This window comes from Stegodyphus dumicola, chromosome 2 (genome assembly GCF_044657685.1).
Source record: "Stegodyphus dumicola isolate Sdum_Otavi_A_Nest chromosome 2, ASM4465768v1".
Lineage (NCBI taxonomy): Eukaryota > Metazoa > Arthropoda > Arachnida > Araneae > Eresidae > Stegodyphus > Stegodyphus dumicola.
Window position 1 is genome coordinate 185,900,621 of NC_140769.1, and position 20,067 is coordinate 185,920,687.

Here is a 20,067-nt window from a genome sequence, read left to right on the forward strand (position 1 = left end):
TAAAGGTAAAAGGTAATTTGATTTCAATTTTTCAATGCAACATTAAATATCCAAAATTTGTTGAATGAAATAACAAAGATCTTGAAGGAAAAAAAGAGGGGTGGGGGAGGAAGGAAGTCTAATAAGTAAAGCATTCCTCTGGATTTTACATATTTAAAAACGATAATTAAAAACAATAACCCTTTCTTTCTGAAAATCATTATGAATTTTATGTAACTTTAATAGCAGCTTACTTTTATCGTTTAGTATGTAATCTTACCTTTTTTTTTTAATAAGTACAATTCAACTGCAAAAAGACAATAATTAAATACATTTAGAAGAAAACAGAGCATAAAAATCTTGCCATTTTAAAATATCTGTAGATAAAATAAAGATAACAGCTGTAAACAAAATTTCTACTTTCAGATTTAACCAGTTATAATCATTCTTAAATAACATTTTTTAAAATTTTCCAAAAATTATTCAACTGATATTTTAGAATAAAAGTATTACACAAAAATTGATTTTAGTATGTTGAATTTTGTTCAGCATAAAGCAGAATGAAAAATAAATCAAAATTAGATTACACTAAACCATGGCAAAATAAAATGGCACTCATATTTGGCATCATTTTTGCTTTTAGTCTTACACCAAGTTTGAAAACAGTTTCACAAATTTTTAATATTTAAATTTATATTCATCTCCAAAAAAATTCTAATTTGTTAGAAATATGCCTAAAAATATTTACTTTGAGATGTGTTCAAATTTTGACAGATTATAATTCAATTTTTTTCAAAAAATTAAATATGTTTAATTAAAAAAGCAATATTAAATACATACCAAATTCAATTAACTTAGTTTTGCTAATTTTTTAAAAAAGTATTGGTTATTGATTTTTAAAAAACTTGGTTTTTGGCACAATCTGAAGTTTAGATAGAACTGTGTGTGCGGGTGGGGGAACAGCATGCCTTTTCAGAAAAGTCCAATTTTGATTCCAAATATGTATGTTAGAACAGTGGTATATATAAATCTAATACATATCTTAAATTGTACTTTGGAGACATGAAAAGAAAAGTAGAATTTCATTGATTAACAGAACAGAATGAGACCTAAAGTAATGGGGACCTTTTCTTATTTTGATTCACTGTACTTTCAGACATTTTGAAATCAACTAGATCAAGCACCAATAAAATTTTTTTATTAAGAACTGTAATAAAAACAACAATTACAAAAAATTAATCCTAAATTTATTAAAAACACAAAGTAAATGTAATTATACATATATCAATATGAACTTAAATATAAGAACATCAGTAAGCTCTATTTTGTAACATAAACACAGCACATCATTAAAAATAACTTTAACAGAAATATACTTCATCTAAAAAGTGTGATCTGATAGATCATTTCATATTTGGAAACAGCAGCTCGAAATCTACATTTCAGATAATTGTCTGATGGTTTTAGCTGTTGACCAATAAAAAAATAACAAGGAATTTTGCTAACATTTAACTTAAATTATAAAAATTTAGATGCAATGCATTTTATGTCTCCTCTGCACAATTTTTCTCTAATATTGCTATCCATACATTTTCATAATCATTTTCTTAGCAACCAAACGATCAATAAAATTTTGCAGCACCACTCACTTTTCATTATATGGTTTTTAAACATTCTGTAGATCATGCCTTTTGGTCACAACTAAAACATTTAACGTAACCTAGTAATAAAAATTTTATCACTTAAAAATTTATTCTTCAATGATAGCTGGCTATTTTTGTATTTGAATGCATAAATCAAATAAAAAAAATTCTTGGAAATGAGTGGTAACTCTTTTTAAAATATCCTAAAATTTTAGATTTAAAATATCATTGCTAATTTAGTTTCCACTCAGATATTAAGGCAGTCTTATCAGATTGCAAGAATTAAAAGAAATACTGTTGCAGCTACCCGAAAATCAGTATATTAATTTACATATCCATACAGGAGTAAATGAGATCTTACGTTATTTTAATAATCTGCTGTTATACAATTGTAAAGTGACAATGGAGAATAGGCAGAAATACATAGCTTTTAAATACATGGCCAGGGCTTTTTTCATGGAATATAATGCATTTAAATAAAGGCAAACACACATTCATTTTTAAGCAAATGTATATATATTTATAGGCAGATTTCTGAACTTAAAATAAATAATATACAAGTTCTTGTAGAAGAACTTAAATAATGTTGTATACTTCTAATGTCAAAGCACAGCTTCATTCAGCATTAATATATATATATGGTTTTGAAGTTACCTCGATTTGTAATTTTAACATTTAATTTTTACGAGATAACTTTTACTACTTTTTTATTGTTTCTAGTAGTTGCATGATTTTACATTTTTGGTAAGGAACTATAGAGTCAAATGTATTTTTTAGCATAAGCTTTTAAACATTCCTCTTTTAAAAATTTTAAAAAATTTGCAGCTCAATGCACAAAATTCTTGACCACTAAGGTCTCTCTTATTCATGTTGTTGTCTTGCTACTTTCGTATATATATATATATAGGAATTACTAGCTACTTTTTATCAATTAACAATTGTAGAGTGATAATTATTATGTCTTTACAATGTTAAATATTGCTTTATATTATTTAATAGAACGATTCAGAGGAACTTGCCACATGAAACAATTCATTAGGAAAAAAAATTAAGATTATTGTGTTAACATAGTTACTGGAATATACCAAACAGAGCAATACAAAAATATCTAGTTGAAAAAATACTTTGTACATAACTAGGAAAAAATGGACTTTGAATTGAATTAAAATGTTCTTTTGTAACAACAGTCAAATTTAGACATTAATTGAGTTAAATGTTATAAGGTCTAGTATTTTTATGAAGTGTACTGCTTCAGTTAGAAGTTAATGGCTAAGTTCAGAAACCCCAGAAAATTTCTTTTTTAATACTTTACATAAGTATATACACATAAATTACAAATCAAGTAATATATATATATATAATATTTGTCTAAAAATTTAAAATGTTACATGATAGCTATCATGCACGAGTTTTTAAAAATTTGATATCTTCCCAATATCGGTCTACTGCTTTCGAAAGAGCATCCAAAAACACATCAAGACTAACCAAGGGTGTCTAAGAAGAAAAGGAAGTGTTAATTATATAATATTACAAAATTTAATTCATAAAAATAAGCCTCTGAATGATTTTTAACTAAATTAATAATCATTTGGTTTTAAAATTTTAATTCATGAAATATTACTCAATGACAAACATTCACTACATAGTCATCATCACTACTAACTACAACATCAGTACTAATTTTAGATGAAAATGTAATTTGGAAGAATATACAGTACAAAGTTTTTAATCCGCACTCGTTGGGACTTCAGCGATTCCAGATTAGGTATTTTTCCGGATTATAGATCATCAATTTAAATCTGGTAAGATAGCATGCAGAAGTTATAAAATTAAAAATATGAAACTGTAATTTATGAAATAAAGAGCAATTATGATCTAAAGGTTATCAAAATTTACACACACACACACACACAAACAAACCAAAAAAAAAAGCTTAATATTTATTTGATTACTTTATTAAACATTTCTTTCAATGCGCGCATGCGTAAAGCATAGATTATGCATAGTCGAAATTAGAAAATTGCAACCAGAAAACTATTTGATGTGTATTCGTGATATTTATAATGACGAGGAATTTGATTTAAATCATATCAAAGATGGAGTACATCGAGATGAAATACTACATTTAGTACGGAATTATACGCTGAATAAAATAAAAACATCTGCCCTGAAGATGAGAATGCTGAGAGATCAACTTCCAGTTCATTGTGTGCCGCAATGCCCCTCCCCCTTCACAGAGCAGCGTGAAATTGATAAACAGATTTCGGAATGGTTAGAGAAACAAAGGATAAGCCTTTAACCATTTTTAGCAGCAATTCCACTTTTTGTTTGATAAACATCAAAACATGCTTTCGCTTTGTAGATCCTTTGGCAGCTCCAGAATCGAAAACTCTTTTTGACGTAATTGGAAGTTCAAGCTTACTTTTTATAAAATTGCTCTAACAGTCTGCAAAAAATAATAAGCCGGATCCAATTAGAAGATTAAGGAACAACGCAATCTGCAACATTAACTGAATTAGATAATTTTAGCCTAGCTTATACTGTCCGTTATACTTTAAACGTGCATGTGTAAACGCATATGCACATGTGTAAATGCATTAATGTGTTTACGCATGCGCAGAAAGTTTATAGCTTTGAGGTCCGGATTATAGATCATTCTGGATTATGGATGTCCAAATTAAGGACTTTGTACTGTACTCTGCAGGAGGAAGGAGACCATTATTTGCTTCTTGAAGTGCTAAGAGCTTAATTATTTGAAATCCAACGTTTGGATTATCAAAACTCTTTGACTGCAGATGTATATTTACATTTTAGAAAATAAATCCCAAATATAGGCATATATGCAATTTATATCAATGAAGATATATTTCAGTTTTTACACTTGTTAACTTTAAATTTAGCAAAGTGTTGATTATCAAAAATTTTTGATTGCAAATATCTAGTATAAATATTTAAGAAAATACATCCCACATACATACATATATGTTATACATAGAGATAAAGATGTATTTCACTTTTTACAATTGTTAAATTTCAAATAAATAAGCTCTTCAAGAAGCAAATAACTGTCTCCTTTGTTTACATTTTTAAATGTAAACAAAGAAAATTTCAATTTTTAAAAACTTTAGAGTGGTAAATTTGATAGTATTTTTTTCCTATAAAAACACGCTATATATTTTGTTGCCTTGCAAATTGAATGTATGTATTGATAAAAGAATTTATTTGTCCTCAACTTATGAAGAAGCATCAATAAGTATCAAAGGAATTTTGTTTTATTAATAATCCAGATGAATTAAGAGAAGAATTAATAGCATTAATTTATTCTCAAAAGAATTCAACTTTTACAGCACTGTATCTCTGTTTGTTAACATTAAAATTTATGATCGTAACTAATGCACTGAAATAATTTACACTTGTTTATACTAGTACTGAGCTGCTTAGACTGCAATTTGCTGACATCAGTAATTCTTTATAATATGAAGTGTAGCTTTTACAACTTCAGGCTTTCCAAAATTCACTAATTGAAATTGGGCAGTAATGTAATTGCTTGCAGTTTCTTGCAGCAGACTTAACACCTAAAGATCCAATGGAATAGCACAAGAAGTGTGAATATTGATATTTGAAAATCGCAATGTACCCTGTGTTATCAGTGTTTTGCATAATTTTTTGTGTAAAATGTGGTGCTGAACAAGATGCAAGGTTTGATATGTTACCTCATTGTGTCCCCGTGATGTTGGCTCTCATACAACCCATTTTTATGGTGAAGTCAGTTATGCTGCCAGTTACTATTGTTAGTGGTGCAAGAAGCTTTAGCAAATAAAAATTAATAAAAAAATAAGATCTTCTTTAAGTCAATAATAACATTGATTCAAACATGGTCATTCCCTCTAAAGGACAAAAAGTCAGTGATAAAATAAATTTTGAAGGAAAAAAAAGTAATACAAAATGCTTGAAAAATCATTGCCATGCTGTTTATATTATTTACATAACAATTTATGTTGTTTAAGTTCTCAGTGTTATTTATTAAAAAGGAAGTTTTTAATGCATTTAATTTTAAAACTGTAAATCATTATACAAGTTTTTTTCTGAATGTATAACACAATGATTAAATATCATTTTAAAAACTACGGTATTATGATTTGAAAGAATTATCTTTAATGAATATAAAAGTGTATAGTTATTATTTATTTATTTTTTGGTGTGTGTACATACATTTCTTTTTCTTTTCTTTCCCTCTCAAATGCCACATATATGTATAATAATATTTTGTACATTGGAATACAGACAGAATAGAAATTCAAAATTATTTAAAGTAAATAAAACTTATACATACTTTAATAAATAAAGAATAAGCTACAAATGGCATTTTTCTTAACGTTCGGCCACTGAGTCCAATACTTTTTCTAAAAAGAAAGCATCATGTAATATTTAATATAATTTAATTAATACATAACATTAAATTGAAAAAAAAAAAAAAAAAAAAAAAAAAAAAAAAAAAAAAAAGGAAAAGCACAATTATATATGTATATATCTTATTCTCTAAACTGTTAAACATTAAAAAAGAAATGTACATAGTTTAGAGCTCTTCTAATAATCTATAACACGTTATGAAATGTGATGCACTTGAAATTCACAGAATCAGTATTGGGCTTATTTAATTAAACAGAGCTAAATTGATTACCTACGAATGATGCTTTCAGGCAGGACTTTTTAAAAAGTACTGATTTGTAGTTACGTCATGTATGGGAAAAGATCATGAAAACCCTGTGCTATCAAACTTTTCGGCAATTGAGAATTCAACTAAGATAAATTATACATGCTGCAATTTCAGTTGCTTGCTCACAAGCATAAGTAGACTTTTCTACTTAAACTCCTTAAGTATAATAGATCTATTTCTACACCTTATCTACAAGGACAGCTAGTTTAGGATTTTTTTAATATGTCACAATGTACCTCGTTTACGAACATGTTTATAAGGAGCCAATTCATATCTTGCTATGTAATAATATTTGGCAGTATTTATGGCTAATACTTTTTGCAATATTAACTCATCTGATCTGTCTGATTTTTAGATATTCATATAAAGAACTTTAAAAAACATCAATAATCTTTAAACTTCTTTCACTTCAATTAGTAGACTAAACAGTGGCCAAGTGGTTAAAGTAACAGCAGTGTCAGTTCATCATGGGATATGTTCTTGGCATCAGTGAAAAAACTGGATGACAAAGTTTTCCTCTTATGTAATGTAATTATGGCGTAGTATGTAATGTTCATCAGAAAGCTTTCCACAAAGATATCCCCTCTGTAGGTGTGCTCAGGTAATGACAATATAATTAGAGTTCTCTTTAATTTTTTACTACCAATATGCAACTTTATTTTAATCTGTACAACTTTTTATATTACAAGAACTGTTTGTGTGGCTTTTATTTCTTACTCTTATATTTTAATTCTATTTTAATAACATTCATTATCTTAAAAAAACCCTATACTACTCATAAAAATTAATATACATGTAAACATAACAAAATTAGTTACTAAATATAACTAAGTTTTAATGTTCAAATTTATAATATATATATGTATATATATAAAACAAATGCTACATTTATATACATTATATTAAATCTTTTCTGTCTTTAAAATTTAACCATTCAGTTTATATGTAATCCAAACTTATACTGTTTTCACTGCTAACATGTCTAAGTGATCTTCTTTCAAATGATTTCTTTGTTTATTTTTATTAAATTTATGAAACTGAAACCTCGTTCACAATCAACACTAGATGCCAGAAATGATCTACTATCCATTATTTTTGAAAGTTCAGAAAATTGTTCATTCTGTAATGAAAACATTACCTAGCAATATCTTGAAATCTATCCCATTTCCTTGTTTGCTGGTACTCCATGTATCTTATCTCTGATAACAGCTGCCTCATTAGAAGTCAATATAATCATTTCTTGTAAATCAGTATTATTTGCTTCATAAAATTATTTTATTGCAGAAACAATTGAAAAAGAATCACAAGACTTTAATTGAATTATTCTGTCAAAAATAGTTTTATACTGGTTATTCTGTTGGCATCTAAATTTTAAGTATAATGTTGAACATTTGGTGATAAAAATGTCAATAAAATGTGAAAATAAGTGCAAGTTCTTTTTCATGTCAGTTTTTACAACAGAATTAATTATTTCTAAAAACGTAAAAGCATAAGTTTTTGTTTGGCAGTTTACCATAATTTTCATATACTTTGCCATATGATCATTTATATCCCAGACAGAGTATTACAAAATGTTCATTTAATTGCTAGTAATACATTATCAATTAGCATTTTTACTTCTTCATGAATGGATTTTTTTTCTTTCGATATTCATCCAGAGCCTCATTTAATAAACGTAATAATCCTGTAGCTGATGGAAATTTTTGCTTCTTAATTTTGTTACCCTGTCCACGTAAGATTTACTATTTCAATGCTTGTTTTAAAAAATCAAGTTTCCAATTATCTGTCCATTTTTTGCCACTAACAAAATCACTACAGTACAAAGTCCGTAATCCGGACGTCCATTATCCGGAATGATCTATAATCTAGACCTCAAAGCCTCAAACTTACGTGTGCGTGCGTCTGCTAGGCATGCACGTAAAGTCAGTAAAGCAGTTACACACGCGGGCTTCTGATAGTGAAGAGAGGTTATTGAAAATGAAAAAATTTTGATTAACAAGTTAGTGGGTATTCTCGACACAGCAATTACAGGATTTGAACAGTGGAACTTTGTAACTGAACAAGAAATTATGTCTGTTTATAGAAGAGAGAATTAAAGAGAAAGTATTAGCACAAAAAACGAAGCAACTTAAACAACTTACATTGAAAGAAATGTTTAATAAAGTAAACAAATAAATATTTAGCATTTTTTTAAAAATTTTGATACTCTTTAGATCATAATTGCTCTTTATTTCATAAATTACGGTTTCATATTTTTAATTGTATAATTTCTGCATGTCATCTTACCAGATTTAAATTGATGATCTATAATCCGGAAAAAACCCTAATCCAGAATTGCCAAAGTACCGACGAGTCCGGACTTTGTACTGTATTTCCCTGTCTATCACGGCAGTAAATACAAATCACTCTGTTTTCTTTGTCACATAAAATTATTTCCCTTAATGAAATTTGTAATTTATTTTTACTATTTGGTGTCTCTGTTTCAACCATTTCATTAAGCCATTCAATTTTAAAATCACTTCCTGTTTTTCTTTTTACAAAGTTTTCTGTGGTTTATATATAAATATATGAACATACAGTACAATTCATAAATACATGTATTGTTAGCTACACTTGCTACATTAGGAGATAGTGCAAAAGTGTTGCAAGTACACCAGCAACACTTCCTACAGCTGCAAGTCACAACAATGGTGTGCATATTAACTGCCAACAAAAAAATAATGAACATATTTAATCTGATTCATTTTAAAAGTCATGTAAAAATTTAATTATTATTACTATTTTCATTAGTAGACTGTCTGAGTATGTGCTTGTTAATTTTCTTCATGCTCTAGATTTTTGGAAGGTGCTTGCACAGTTTAGAGGGAACTTTGAACCCAATCTATTTCAATTTGTCATTACTTAGTGAGCTAAAATTCAAAATGACTTTCAAAGGTTCTAGGATGGTTTGATATCAACTCAAACTATGGAAATATTTAAAATATCAGGCAACCATAAGTCAATATTATACATTCATATTTGAATTTTTTTTAAACATTTGATCATAACTGTGATGGATCTCTATTTACGAATGGCAATACCATTCGTAAATAGTGAATGTTTCTTCAAATTATTCTTCTTGTCTTCCAATCCAAGTAACTAAAGGATATTTACATGGAAAAAAGTGGATATGCAACAATCCACATATATGTCCATTTTATGCAACAATCAAATCTGATTTAAGAAATATACTTCTGCAATAGGTGGAGTTTACGTGTTACATATAATGTAGAATAGCTACCGTTCCCAAATTCGCAATAAGAAATGGTGGCAGAATGGCTTTTACATCCAGCAATTAACAAAGGAAATAACCAGCACACTTATCTGGAGTGCAATCAAGAAGTTACATTTCTCTTTTATGAACTGCAGCAAGAAAGGATAACTAATAACAAAAGTTCACCACTGTATATAACAGCATAAAAATGATGGTCATTACCTTATATCAACAATGTAATGCATCAAACAGATTAAATGCAAAGATTATAATGCAGAGAGTGCAAGGAAAGATTACATTTGAACTGACTTTCTGAGTACAGTCAAAAGTCGTTAATCCGGACTCGTCGGGACTTTGGCGATTCCGGATTATAGATCATCAGTTTAAATCTGGTAAGATGGCATGCAGAAATTATAAAATTAAAAATATGAAACTGTAATTTATGAAATAAAGAACAATTATGATCTAAAGGGTATCAAAAAAAAAAAAAAAAAAAAAAAAAAGGGGGGGGGGAAGAAGAAGAAGAAGAAGCTTAATATTTATTTATTTACTTTATTAAACATTTCTTTCAATGTAAGTTTTTTAAGTTGCTTCGTTTCTTATGTGATAATACATTCTCTTTAATTCTATAAACATACATAATTTCTTGTTCAGTTACAAAGTTCCGCTGTTTAAGTCCTATAATTGCTGTGTCGAGAATGCCAACTAATTTGTCAATCGAAATTTTTTCGTTTTCAATAACCTCTGTCACTTTCTTCACTATCGGAAGCGAATTATAATGACAAGGAATTTGATTTAAATAATATCAAAGACGGAGTACATCAAGATGAAATACTACATTTAGTAAGGAATTATAAGCCAAATAAAATAAAAACATCTGCCCTGAAGATAAGGATAGTGCTGACAGATCAACTTCCAGTTTATTGCGTGCCGCGATGTCCCCCCCCCCCGCGCTGAGTAGCGTGAAATTGATAAACAAATTTCGGAATGGTTAGAGAAACAAAGGATATATGCCTTTATCCATTTTTTGCAGCAATTCCACTTTTTGTTTGATGATTATCTAAACATGCTTTCGCTTTGTAGATCCTTTGGCAGCTCCAGAATCGGAAATTCTTTTTGACATAATCAAAAGTTCAAGCTTACTTTTATAAAATTGCTCTAACAGTCTGCAAAAAATAATAAGTCGGATCCAATTAGAAGATTAAGGAACAACAATACTTGCAACATTAACTGAAATGGATAATTAGATAATTTTAGCTTAGCTTATACCGTCCGTTATACAGTAAACGCATTTGCGTTTATGCATGCACAGAAAGTTTGTAGCTTTGAGGTTCGGATTATAGATCATTCCGGATTATGGGTGTCCGAATTAACGACTTTTGACTGTACCACAGAATACAGATATAAAGTAAAATTTCTGCTGTTTTTGCATAAAATAGGAACATTTATTTTCATTTATAAATTTTCAGTTAAATTCATATCTGTGCTTAAATTTAATAGTAATTCTTCATAATTTTTTATGATTTCACTTACTATCTAGTTTATTTATGATTATATTCCACCAGTATAATAAGCGTAATTGGAAGTGGTCAATGTTTCCATTGGGAACACAGTAAAAAAATCACACACAATTTTTTTTCTCTCTCCATTTTAATGATTGATGCCTTTAAACTAAAGCACTTTAATGTTGAATAAACAAAAAAGTATTTTTTTAAAAGGCTGGGGGGGGGGGATAAAAATCTGAAAGATTCAGATTTTAAATTATGTCCAAAGGGGCCTTTTTTTTAACATTCTGTGTGTTACCTTTATATATTAAATATCATGTTCTTTGCACCTAAACCATAAAACTCAGTTCAAGAGCAATATCTCAAAATAGTTTTAAATTCAGCATATCTTTAGAATTTCCAATACAGAGTCTCGTGCTCTGGAGATAAAAATGTTTTTTCTGTATAATGTTGCCATTGCTCGCTTTGAAATCTTTGAGTTTGTTAATCAAAAATTCATTAAAGTTTTATAAAATATTAAATTGATAATAAGACAAATTCCAAATTTCAAATTTGGGTTTTCACATGCCCATATTTGCAGTAGGATTACATCATTCAAAATTCTATGGATCTATGTACCATTGTTTTATCACAATGTGAGTATAGTGTCGCTTCAGTTCCGTCAAGTTTCTAATTAAATTTAGTTAAAGCGGAATGGCAACACCTTCTAGTCTCCGCGAAGAACGAAGTAAACAAACTTCGAGTTTTTGTCACGCGATGCTACGCACATGTAAAATGTAAATAAATCTTATGAATAAGAATCTATAACATCGTAAGGAATAAAATATTGGTTCCATTGGAGTCAAGTGTTATTTTTCTATATTTGCACACCAGACACTTCACTGGTGTATCCCGGCGTGATCGAATTCTACAATGGCTGACGAAGACGAAACCGAAATTAAAGCAACAACTGCATCTGTCGCCAAGGTAAGCGTTAAAGTTCCTCCTTTTTGGAAGCCAGATCCTAAAATATGGTTTATTCAACTAGAAGCACAATTTAGAAATGCAAAAATTAGTGCAGATCAAACAAAATGTGATTATGTTATAAGTTCCATTGAACCCGATATTTTGTCACAGGTATCTGATATTTTGCTAAGTCCACCACAAGATAATAAATATGAGGCAATTAAAAATAGACTAATTTCATTATATGCTGATTCAGAGACTCAAAAAACCCAAAAATTACTGAAAGAATTAGAACTGGGTGACAAAAAGCCATCTCAATTGCTATGTGAGATGCGTAATTTGGCTGGCGACAAAGTAACAGATACTTTCCTAAAAACATTGTGGCTACAACGTTTACCCGTTAATATGCGTAGCATTATATCTGTTAGTAGTGAAGATTTGTCAAAAGTGGCTACAATGGCCGATAAGATTTGGGAATTAAACCATGTTACTCCCCAACTAGCTGCTGCATCATCCATAACGGTAAAAACGGAAGTGATTGAAAGTTTACAAAAACAGGTTAGTGAACTTGTAGTGGCCCAGTTAGTGCATGAGAAATAATTATGTTTTATTTCATATATTGGTTCATGTGTTTAATTATTTTATAAAATTAACTTTAATATTTTGTTAATATTCATATTTATATTTCTTTTATGCTGAATGGCAATAAGTAGTTCATATTTATATTTAAATTTCTTTATGCTGAATGGCAACTAGTTCTAGTTCTGATTCATGATTGCCAGGTTTTGGTTTCAAAACGTTGCTCGTAGCATCGCATTTCGATAGCTGGAAAATAAAATGCAATAACTTAGCTATTTGTTTATAATTCATGCTTTTACTAGTCATAAATTAATTTTAAACATTAGTAGCCAAGGCTACATCGTGGTGACCCTGATTAATTTTCGAAATGTCAACAAATGACTCTTCTGAAACTGCTATGAAAGATACGATGCAGTCACCGGAGCTTCATAAGGTGAGTGTAAAAATACCTCCTTTTTGGATTGATAAACCGGAAATATGGTTTTTTCAAGTTGAAGCTCAGTTCAAACTTAGTAATATCGTTTCAGAAGAAACGAAATTTAATTATTTAGTTTCACAGCTTGAACCTAAGTTCGTCGAAAATATTTGGGACATTGTAACGAACGATAGTGCCACAAAATATTCGGATGCTAAAATTAGGTTATTACATTTATTCAAAGAAAGTGAAAATGTACGAATTAAACATTTGATTACTGGTATCGAACTTGGAGACATGAAACCAAGCCAACTTTTGCAGAAGTTGAGATCAGTTGCTACTACAGATGTGTCTGAAAATCTAATCAAAACTTTATGGCTGGAGAAGCTACCTGACTCCATAAAAAATATATTATTAGTTAGTGATGAAGATGTAACCAAGTTAGCGTCTATGGCAGATAAAATTAGTGGTATGAATCGGAAACCAGAAGTATTTAGTACTAATGCTCCTTCCGTTCCCGCAAATGATTTGTTGCAAAGAATTACCTTTCTTGAACAAAAAATTGATCAAATAACCATTCGCTCAAGACGCAGGGACTCGGATTTATGTAATTCACGTTCACGATCTCGAAGCCGATCTCGTAAACGATATGACCCTATTGGCAAATTTTGTTTTTATCACTTTCGTTTTGGAGCAAAATGCATTCCAGAGAAATGCAAGCCTCCGTGTGCTTGGGTAAAAAACGATTTCAAAAACCAGGAAAACTCAAATCTGCAGTAGGTTCAGCGGCAAACGCTGCTGCAGAAAATATGAAGGATTGTCGCAAATTTCGTTTATTCATTCGTCACCGAAGATCAAATTTGCACTTTCTTATTGATAGCGGAGCTGACGTAAGCATAATTCCTGCTACTTCACAGAATAAATGTAAAACTGAATATAAACTGTATGCAGCTAATGGCACAGATATTTCCACTTATGGCATAAAAACGCTAACTCTTGATTTGGGATTACGTCATGATTTTCAGTTTCCATTCATAATTGCTGATGTCACAAAAGGTATTTTAGGAGCTGACTTTCTTCACAAATATAAATTGCTTATCGATATAAATAAGAAAAAATTAATTGATGGCGTAACACAGCTTTGTGTCCAGTGTGATGTTGCTGCTATTTCCAGTGATTACTCAGTAACCACATTAAATAAATCCATAAAAATTTTCGATTTACTGTCGAAATATCCCGAAGTTTCTAAACCTAACCTTTTTCCTACACAAATTAAACATGGTGTTACACATTTTATTACGACTGATGGTCAACCCGTTTATTCAAAGGCACGACAGCTCGATCCAAAACGCTTAGCTATAGCTAAAGAGGAATTTAAATTTATGCTTGACAATGGAATAATTCGTCCATCAAACTCCCAGTGGTCAAGCCCCTTGCACCTTGTTACGAAAAAGGATGGTTCATATTGTCCTTGCGGAGACTACCGACGATTGAATGCGCAGACGATACCTGATCGATACCCAATTCCTCGCATTGAAGATTTTCATCATATTTTAAGAGGTACAAATATTTTTTCTAAAATTGATTTATTCAAAGCTTATTTTCAAATTCCCATTGCAGAAGAAGACAAATGTAAAACGGCTATCATCACTCCTTTCGGTTTATACGAATTTAATGTAATGAGTTTCGGTTTAAAAAATGCTCCTGCAACGTTCCAAAGATTTATTCATGAAGTCTTTAGAGGATTAGAATTCGTTTTTCCCTATTTAGACGATATACTCATTGCATCCAGTACCCATGAAGAACACGAAAATCACCTTAAATTAGTTTTCGAAAGATTACATACATTTGGGTTAAGAATTAATGTTTCAAAATCTGTCTTTGCTGTTCCCCAAATCGAGTTTCTAGGCTACCTAATTACACCTAAGGGTTCCCGTCCTTTTCCAGAAAGAGTTCAAGCTATTACTAACTACAAACGACCAGAAACAATTCATGAACTTAGAACCTTTCTTGGAATAATTAACTTTTATCGTCGTTATATAAAGGATGCAGCGAAGAATCAAGCATTGTTACATGCGTATCAAGGGAGCTAAAAAGAGGGACAAACGTAAAATCGAATGGACTGAAGAAGCTGAAAAACAGTTTGAAACGTGCAAGAATGACCTGGTGAACACGGCACTGTTGTCTTTTCCCAATTCTGAACTATCGCTGGCGTTATTTACAGATGCTTCAGATACGGCGATTGGCTCAGTGTTGCAACAATATGAAAACTCCTCGTGGAAGATAATAGCATTTTTTTCTAAAAAATTAAGTGATACTCAGCAAAAATATAGCACCTATGATAGAGAACTATTAAGCATATATCTTTCAGTTAGACACTTTAAGCATTATCTAGAAGGAAGAGTATTTACAATTTATACAGATCACAAGCCCTTAATATTCGCCTTTCGTCAAAAACTTGACAAAGCAACACATAGACAGGCTCGCCAACTTCAATACATCTCCCAGTTTTCGACTGATATCAAATATGTAAAAGATGAGAATAATATTGTGGCAGATACATTATCTAGAGTTAATGAAATTTCATCGATAGATTATGATAAAATAGCTGATGAACAAACTCAAGATGAAGAACTGAAGAGTTTGCAAACCACTACTTCCTTGAATTTCAAGCAATGTTCTCTACCTTCGGGCAAATATTTGTGGTGTGATACATCAACTAAACATGTTCGGCCGTATATTCCTCAGGCTTTCAGAAAACACGTCTTTCAACGAATTCATGGTTTATCACATCCAGGAAAAAAATCGACTATGAAATTAATGACATCAAAATTCATTTGGCCTAACATAAAAAAAGATGTACAGTTGTGGACAAGAACCTGCATTCCTTGCCAAAAAGCTAAAATCAGTCGGCACATCAAAACAAAATTAGGTGAGTTTGAAGTACCACCAGGAAGATTTTCTGTCATCCATATCGATCTCATAGGACCACTTCCACCATATAAAGGGAATATTTATTGTCTTACTTGCATAGATAGATTTTCGAATTGGATGGAAGCAATTCCTTTAGAAAATATTTCCGCTGAGAACGTCGCAAGAGCCTTTTATAGCAACTGGATTGCGCGTTTCGGAACGCCAAGTAAACTCATTAGTGATCGTGGATCCCAATTTAAAAGTGATACATTACAAGCTTTGTCCAAAATCTGTGGCATCAATTTACAACACACTACTGCCTGCCACCCCTCGTGTAATGGCAAAGTTGAGCGCCTTCATCGAACATTAAAAACAGCATTAAAAGCCCACAACAACATATCTTGGACGGACACGTTACCAACAGTACTTTTGGGTTTGCGTACTGCTATTCAAGAAGATACCAATCATTCTATTGTGCAAGTAGTTTATGGCCAGAGTCTTGACTTCCTGGAGAGTTTTTCAGCGAACCAAGTATCCAGACAGCATCGGAGACTTTTGCTAATAAACTCCAGAAACAGATGGAAGTTGTTGGACCGAGACTAATTCGTAAAAATTCATCTGAACAGATATTTGTCCATAAAGACTTAAAAACTTGTTCTCATGTGTTTCAGCGAATAGATCGGGTAAAAAAACCTTTGGAACCTCCTTATGAAGGACCATTTCCTGTTATTGATCGCAAGGACAAATATTTTACTATTAGCATAAAAGGAAAACATGTTAATGTATCCCTGGATCGCTTGAAACCAGCATATATTTTAGCTGAGGAAAATTCTCAGTTGATACAACCTAACTACACTAATTTGCAGAGACCGGACTCAAATTCGGATGTGAATCAAAAACATTCTCGCACAGGCAGAACTATACGTTTACCTGTTAGACTCAAGGACTGACTAAATTATTTTGATAGTCGTTAACACTGCAATACTAGTTACTACCTATTTCTCCATCTTCGTAACGTAACTTAGTTACTGGTGGGGGAGTAGTGTAGTGGCCCAGTTAGTGCATGAGAAATAATTATGTTTTATTTCATATATTTGTTCATGCGTTTAATTATTTTATAAAATTAACTTTAATATTTTGTTAATATTCATATTTATATTTCTTTTATGCTGAATGGCAATAAGTAGTTCATATTTATATTTAAATTTCTTTATGCTGAATGGCAACTAGTTCTAGTTCTGATTCATGATTGCTAGGTTTTGGTTTCAAAACTTTGCTCGTAGCGTCGCATTTCGATAGCTGGAAAATAAAATGCAATAACTTAGCTATTTGTTTATAATTCATGCTGTTACTAGTCATAAATTAATTTTAAACATTAGTAGCCAAGGCTACAAACTTAGCTTACAAGTTTCTGCTTTAAACAAGCAACGCCACAGTCGTCCCTATTGTCGTAACCGATCCAAATCACGAGATAGGAGTTACAGTGGTAACAGATCTAATGATATTTGTTACTATCATAAAAAATTCGGTGATAAGTCATTTAAGTGTAAACAACCCTGCAACTACTCATCAACATCCCAGACAAATAGTCCGGAAAACCAGCTGCCCGTCTCTCATTGACGACGGAGGGACAAGGGGTGCAGCTGAGTCGCCTTTTCATCACCGACAAAGAATCGGCTATCCAATTTTTAATAGATACTGGGGCAGAAATTTCTGTCATTCCTCCCTTGCCTGAAGATAAAAAAAAAAATCTCAAAATTAGAACTCTTTGCTGCAAATGGTACGAAAATTAAAACATATGGCCAAAAATTACTCAAGCTTGATCTTGGACTCAGACAATCATTCACATGGCCTTTTGTAATTGCTGAGGTAAACAAACCAATAATAGGGATGGATTTTCTTGCAAATTTTAACCTTTTGGTAGATTCTAAAAATCGCAAGTTGATTGATGGTACTACATTCTTAACAACCAATGGAACTCCTTGTTTTCAAAATAACAATAATAATATTCCGATTTTAAATGCTGTAAATGATCCATATAAATGTATAATTAATGATTTTCCAGATTTGTTAAAACTGAATTTAGTTAATAATAAAGTTAAAAATCATAACATCGAAACCAGAGGTCCACCAGTTTTCGCTAAAGCCAGGAGACTGTCAGCTGTGAAACTTAAATCGGCTAAAAAGGAGTATGAATTTATGCTCCAAATGGGTTTATGCAGGCCATCCAAAAGTAACTGGTTGAGCCCACTACATCTCGCTATGAAGAAATCAGGTGATTGGAGACCTTGTGGAGACTATCTAGCATTAAACAACGTCACGATTCCTGATAGATACCCTCTCCCATTTTTAACAGATTGCAGTTCCATTTTAGCTGAAAAAAGAGTTTTCTCATCCATAGACCTCATTAGAGCGTACCAACAAATTCCAGTTCGCGAAGAAGATATACCGAAAACGGTCATTCTCACTCCTTTTGGCTTATTCGAGTTCCCATTCATGACGTTTGGCCTACGAAATGCGGCCCAAACGTTCTAACGTTTCATGAACAGTGTGTTGAATGGACTAGAATTCATGTTTTGCTATTTGGATGACATTCTAATAGCCTCTCCAGATGAAGAAACTCATCGAAAACATATACGAGCAGTCCTCGAGAGACTAAACGAATATGGCCTGTGTATTAATGCGGCAAAGTGTAAATTTGGTCAAACAAAACTTGCATTCCTGGGATACGAAGTGTCAGCTGAAGGACTTAAACCTCTCTCAACGAAAGTTGATGCCATCAAAAATTTCCCAGAACCAAAGTCATTTACTAGTTTAAGACGATTTTTAGGTATGGTGAATTTTTATCACAGATTCATACCAAATTGTGCGAAATTGCAACAACCTTTAACAACATTGCTCAGTGGTATTAAAAAGAACTGCAGAAAAGAAATAACCTGGACGGCAGAAACAAGAAACGCCTTCCAGATCTTAAAAGATGCACTTATTCATGCCACAAACTTAACTCACCCATCCGAAAAGGCTGAAATATTGCTAACTGATGCTTCCGATACTGCCATTGGAGCCGTTTTACATCAGATTGTGAATAATGCAAAACAACCCTTAAGTTTCTTTTCCCGAAATTTGGCATCAGCACAACAAAAATATAGTGCCTACGACAGAGAACTCTTAGCCATCTATACAGCAGTAAAACATTTCAAATACATCTTAGAAGGGCGAACTTTTGCAATATACACGGATCACAAACCACTAAGATTTGCCTTCCAACAAAATTTAGAAAAAGCTTCGCCATGACAAGCTAGACAACTGTCATATATTGGCCAGTTCTCAACTGATATCCGATTCATACAAGGGCATGAAAATACCGTCACTGACGCTCTCTCTCGCATAGACACCATTTCTGTACCATCTGCAATAGACTTACAAACTATAGTAGACTGTCAAGAAGATGATGACTTGGAGACACTAAAAAACAACCCAAACTTAAAAATCCTACAGATCCCTATACTGGACAGCAACAAGAAAATTTACTGTGATACTTCTACAAATTATAATCGACCATACATCCCTGCAAAGTTTCGGCAGAAAATATTTTCTTTAATCCATAATTTATCTCATCCTCGAATACGATCCACGATAAAATTGATAACACGACGTTTCATATGGCCCAATATGAATAAAGACTGCCAACTATGGACTAGAGCATGTTTATCTTGACAAAGATCTAAAGTTCACAGACATACACAGTCATCTTTGGGAGAATTCAAAGTACCTCCACATAGATTTCATCATTTAAACATAGATCTGGTGGGTCCGCTACCTCCTTGCAAAGGATTCAAATACCTTCTAACCATCATTGATCGTTATACACGATGGATCGAAGAAGTACCGTTAGAAGATCAATCAGCAGAATCTATTGCTAAAGCTTTGATTTATACTTGGTTTTCACGCTTTGGAATTCTGAATCGCATAACATCTGACCAAGGTCGGCAATTTGATAGCCAACTTTTTCAAGCTTTAGGAAAATATCTTGGTTTTCATACAAACACTACAACTGCGTACCATCCACAGGCCAATGGCCTGATCGAAAGACAGCACCGAACTTTAAAAGCAAGTCT

The 20,067-nt window shown here is 31.4% G+C and overlaps 1 protein-coding gene across 1 annotated transcript in view; it reads right to left on the minus strand.

Annotated features, from left to right (window-relative positions):
• Positions 1-1,160: 1,160 nt before the first annotated feature.
• The window catches only part of pch2 (pachytene checkpoint 2 protein), a 66,237-nt gene continuing 47,330 nt past the window's right edge, over positions 1,161-20,067 (minus strand). Inside the window, exons 10-11 of the mRNA XM_035368665.2 lie at positions 5,956-6,025; positions 1,161-3,116 (exon numbers count right to left, since the gene is read on the minus strand). Coding sequence (XP_035224556.2) covers positions 3,021-3,116; positions 5,956-6,025 — 166 coding nt within the window. The 3' untranslated portion in view covers positions 1,161-3,020. The remainder of the gene's footprint in view (positions 3,117-5,955; positions 6,026-20,067) is intronic.